Here is a 4,183-nt window from a genome sequence, read left to right as displayed (position 1 = left end):
AAGTACGGCACGTCTGCGCAGGAGTTCCACTATCACATTCCAGCCATTGAAAATGGTCGAAGTTAGTTTCCGAGAGAAAAAGGGCAAAGATCCCCATCCTGCAACAGATTGGGGACAGGTGATTAATGTGGGTTTAGATGGGATATACTATAAGTGACATACTAAACCCGTTTTATGAGGGGGTGCTGAAATGTTCCTGGCTTTGCCCCCTTCCAGATGAAATCCAACACACTCTCACGGGAGTGTGTTGGGTTTGTTATCACCACTATCCTACACCTGTGCAAGCTTTTAGCGAAGTGAGTGCCGAAATGTTGAACAGTGATCAGAAGAAGGAACGAGTTGAAGAATCCAAAGTCGTTTTGGCCCATTTTGAAGCTGCACAGGACTTTTTGACTAGGTTCGTGACTAAGGATGAAATCTGGCTCCACATCTATAATCCTGAAACAAAGGAACAGTCAAAAGAATTTCTGAACCCAGAAATCAGTCAAAAAAACAATGGTGTCCGTTTTCTGGGACAAAGACGGTATTCTGTTGGTGGACTACCTACCTCAGGGCTCTAGTATCAACGAACAGTATTATGCTGACCTCCTGGACCAGCAGAAGGAGGCAGTTAAGACAAAAAACACTGTGCAAAGTTGACAAAAGGGATCCTTTTTTTGCAGGACAATGCACCTGCACACATGTCCAACGTTCTGGCTGCCAAATTGAACACCCTGGGTTTCCAATTGGTCCACCATCCCCCCTACTCACCTTTGGACAATTATCTGTTCCAAAATTTGAAGAAACACCTGAAGGGGCAATGTTTTGAGGACAATTCTGATGTCAAAAATGAGGCTGAGAGCTGCGGCCCAACCAAAGGACTTTTATTTGAACAGTCTAGAAAAGCTGCAACTACGCTGTACCAAGTGCATCAGTCCCAGGGGCGAATATGTTGAATAAATGTGGTATTTCATAACTCTGGCTCTCCTCTTTCTGGGCAAAGCCAGGAACTTCTCAGCACCCCTCGTACACTCAACTGTCCCCGTTCTGTTGCAAGAGCTGCCATCTTTTTTTTTCCTTTTTCTCCCTTCTTTTGTTTTAAACTTTGGTCATCCTGATTGGCCTGGATGATTTAACTCATGTGCAGACATGCAACAGTTATTTCAGTCCTGGCAGCCACAAAGGGAGCCAGGATCTGCCAGGTATCCCAGGTACCAACACACATGAGCAGCTCTCTACAAAAAAAAAAAAAAAAAAATCTCTACAAAAAAAAAAAAAAAAAACATGTCCACAAGGCAACTGCAGCATTTAAATGCATACCAAATGATGCAACAAATGATACATGAAATGTTGCCAGCATTTATTCCATTGATTCATTAGTTAGTAGTGCATCTCTTGCTTGTAAGTATTACTATGCAATATACAGGCGGGATTGTTATTTGAATATTTGGGATCTTAATGACAGTGTGACAACTCAGTGTTGAGATCAAAGTGTTTTACAGGTTAATTAGAATGTAGGGACTTATGCAGATTTAAAATGGAGTTCAGAATTCAAGGTTGCACATGTTAAACCATTCTTTAATGTCAAAATACAAACTGATAACTTACGTCACCCACAGCTGCCAAAGCTGCCAGTGCTGCCAAAGAGCCCAACATTGCTGCTAATGATCTGTGGACAATCTAAATAAAACATAAAAATGTTATCAATATAAGCAGGTCCCAACATCCCTCTAACTCAGATTGTGAGCTCTTTTGGGCAGGGTCCTCTCCTCCTGTGTCATTGTGTGTATCTGACTGTCATTTGCAACCCCTGTTTAATTTGTTGGTGCTTTAAAAATATACTTTCATAATAATCCCTGCATGACATTGGAAACCACGTGTTCATATGAGGTAGGTAGTAAACAATATAAAGGTTCCTAATCAATCCTACAATACAGTGCATGTTGTGTTGATAGGTGCACATCTACATAATTGGTTATTTACAATTGTAAAGTTTATTTTCAAAGGTTATACTTATTACTTTTAATGAACATGAATCAGCATAATCAATTAAAGAATTGTCCTTCAGTTTTGTGCTTTGTTGGGTTTTAAGAGAAATAAATAAAATGAAAATAAAATAAAACTAAAAATTACAACAGAATTTATAATTTGGAGAGAATGTTATTTATTGTGAGCATTCATTACTAGGCAAGATAACTACAGTTCATCTCTATATAGGTGTGGCCGTTTTGTATAATGTAAAAGTGTTTACTGCAGAGTACATTAGTCAGGATGGCTTACCTCAAATATAATTAGTGCATAAACTCCTGCTAAGATAACGGCTGCAATAGTTACTTGTGTCTCAATGCTCGCACTGAGGTACTGATGAGATAAAGACAGTGGGATGAGTGGGGTCTCCTGTAGAAAGGCTTGAATATTTATTGAGATCCTGTCACTAGAGAGAATATAAATACGCTTTATTCAGCAGTCAAAGAAATTAGTTTTGGTGTTCAAATAAACAAATTGAGTTTACGGCTAGGACCATTACTGCAAGAGGAACATAAACATTGCTTGCATGTTTAAGACTAAATCACTCCCAAGTGCTTGGTAAGTTCAAGTGCAATTTAAGAAAGGAGGAGATTAGCTTAATATATTATTGAATGATAGTAGTAAACAGGACAGAACCTGCTTGATAAAAGCTTCTTAAATATCAAAAATGTCTGTTAAACAACAAAACATCAACAGGAAATTAAGAAGAAAAATATTACATTCTAAACACACCCTGTGAGAATACAAGATGTTTTTCCTGACCTCTACACTTGCTAACATTAAATAATTCTAAATAATTCAAAAAGAACTACAGAATGTCAAGTAAAACCTGATTTAATCTAGTTATATGTTCAAGATATGACCACCTAAAACTATTTTAGTGTACATCAATGGAGTTAAATTCACTGACTTTGTTTAAGATTTTTGGAAGCACCTAGGATGGGTGGTTATAGAAATAATAGCAGGGAGATCTCACTGCTTAAATTCAAAAGGAAACTAAACTAAAGTAGGTGATTCAGCCTATCAGACTGCACCTATAAAAGAACAAAAGTTACTTTTAGGTAGATTAAAAATACTGGCATGGTGTTTAAATTCATTAATACTATATTGTAACAATCATATAAAAAAACATTGAAACTAACCTGTTAAGAATTTCAAATGTCCTCTGCTTTACAATGTGTTCCTTTCTTCTTGGATTCAAAGCTAGAGTCCAGTTATAAATGACCTGTAAAATAACAGTTCTGTATTAGTTTATATTTTATGGAAAAGAAAGAATTGGTAATGTTACCCTTGTCCCCTTCAGTAACTTGGATTAAAAGTCTTATTTATCTAAATCAAGTGAAACCTAGGAACACCTCTACTTTGATATGAATACTCCAAGACATTTTTATTTGTTAAAGAAGAAAATGATTGATGCCTAGAACAAATGGACAAAAGAAATACCTCATTTTCTTTTAAATTTTTTTTTTTTTTTGATGCCTGCCTTTTGCATGCTCCCAGTGATTTTTGGCATTGCAGGATTTTGCAGGAAATGTGTTCTCACAGGATCCGTAGATCTTCAGCTTTCCAAGAAACTCACAGGAAAGCATAGTGATGCTACTTTCACCCAGGCATGCCCAAAAAATATCTTAGTGTAAGGTATAAAGATTGCGGCCACGGCTGCATTCATTAAGATCCCCGGGACACTAGAGACTAAATGGGGACAAGTTTCCCAATTTAAACTCTGATGCCCGGGGATCCCATACTGACATTGTGGGATGGACCTGTAAATAAATAAGTTACTTACACAAATCACACACATTCAATAAATTACTTTAACTTTTAGAATGTGTACATTAAGGGGAAAATCTTTATACCTTACACTAAGATATTTTTTGAATGCAGCCGTGGCCGGATCTTAATGAATGCAGCCGTGGCCGCATTCATTGAGAACAGTGTGCGATCCACGGCACTAGAGGTTAATTAACCTCTAGTGCTGGGGATCTTTTCAAATGCGGCCTTGGTCGCATTAATTGAGAACAGTGTGCGATATGCAGCACTAGAGGTTAAATGGGGACAAGTCTCCCTATTCAAAACCTTCCGATTGCTCTTGCAGTTCTTCACAGTCTCTAAAAAATCACCCAAATTCTCAGACCATTGACTTTAATGGTGTTCGATAACCCAAACAATATCTAAC

The 4,183-nt window shown here is 37.6% G+C and overlaps 1 protein-coding gene across 1 annotated transcript in view; it reads right to left on the bottom strand.

Moving 5' to 3' along the window:
- The window catches only part of LOC140345011 (P protein-like), a gene marked incomplete at its 3' end in the record, with an annotated part of 10,888 nt that overhangs the window by 1,721 nt on the left and 4,984 nt on the right, over positions 1–4,183 (bottom strand). The window contains exons 3-5 of the mRNA XM_072432185.1: positions 3,150–3,232; positions 2,260–2,413; positions 1,588–1,659 (exon numbers count right to left, since the gene is read on the bottom strand). Coding sequence (XP_072288286.1) covers positions 1,588–1,659; positions 2,260–2,413; positions 3,150–3,232 — 309 coding nt within the window. The remainder of the gene's footprint in view (positions 1–1,587; positions 1,660–2,259; positions 2,414–3,149; positions 3,233–4,183) is intronic.

Source organism: Pyxicephalus adspersus, unplaced genomic scaffold (genome assembly GCF_032062135.1).
Source record: "Pyxicephalus adspersus unplaced genomic scaffold, UCB_Pads_2.0 Sca333, whole genome shotgun sequence".
NCBI classification, from domain to species: Eukaryota; Metazoa; Chordata; class Amphibia; order Anura; family Pyxicephalidae; genus Pyxicephalus; species Pyxicephalus adspersus.
The sequence above is the reverse complement of the archived record's forward strand: the minus strand, read 5'-3'. Positions and strand labels throughout refer to the sequence as shown.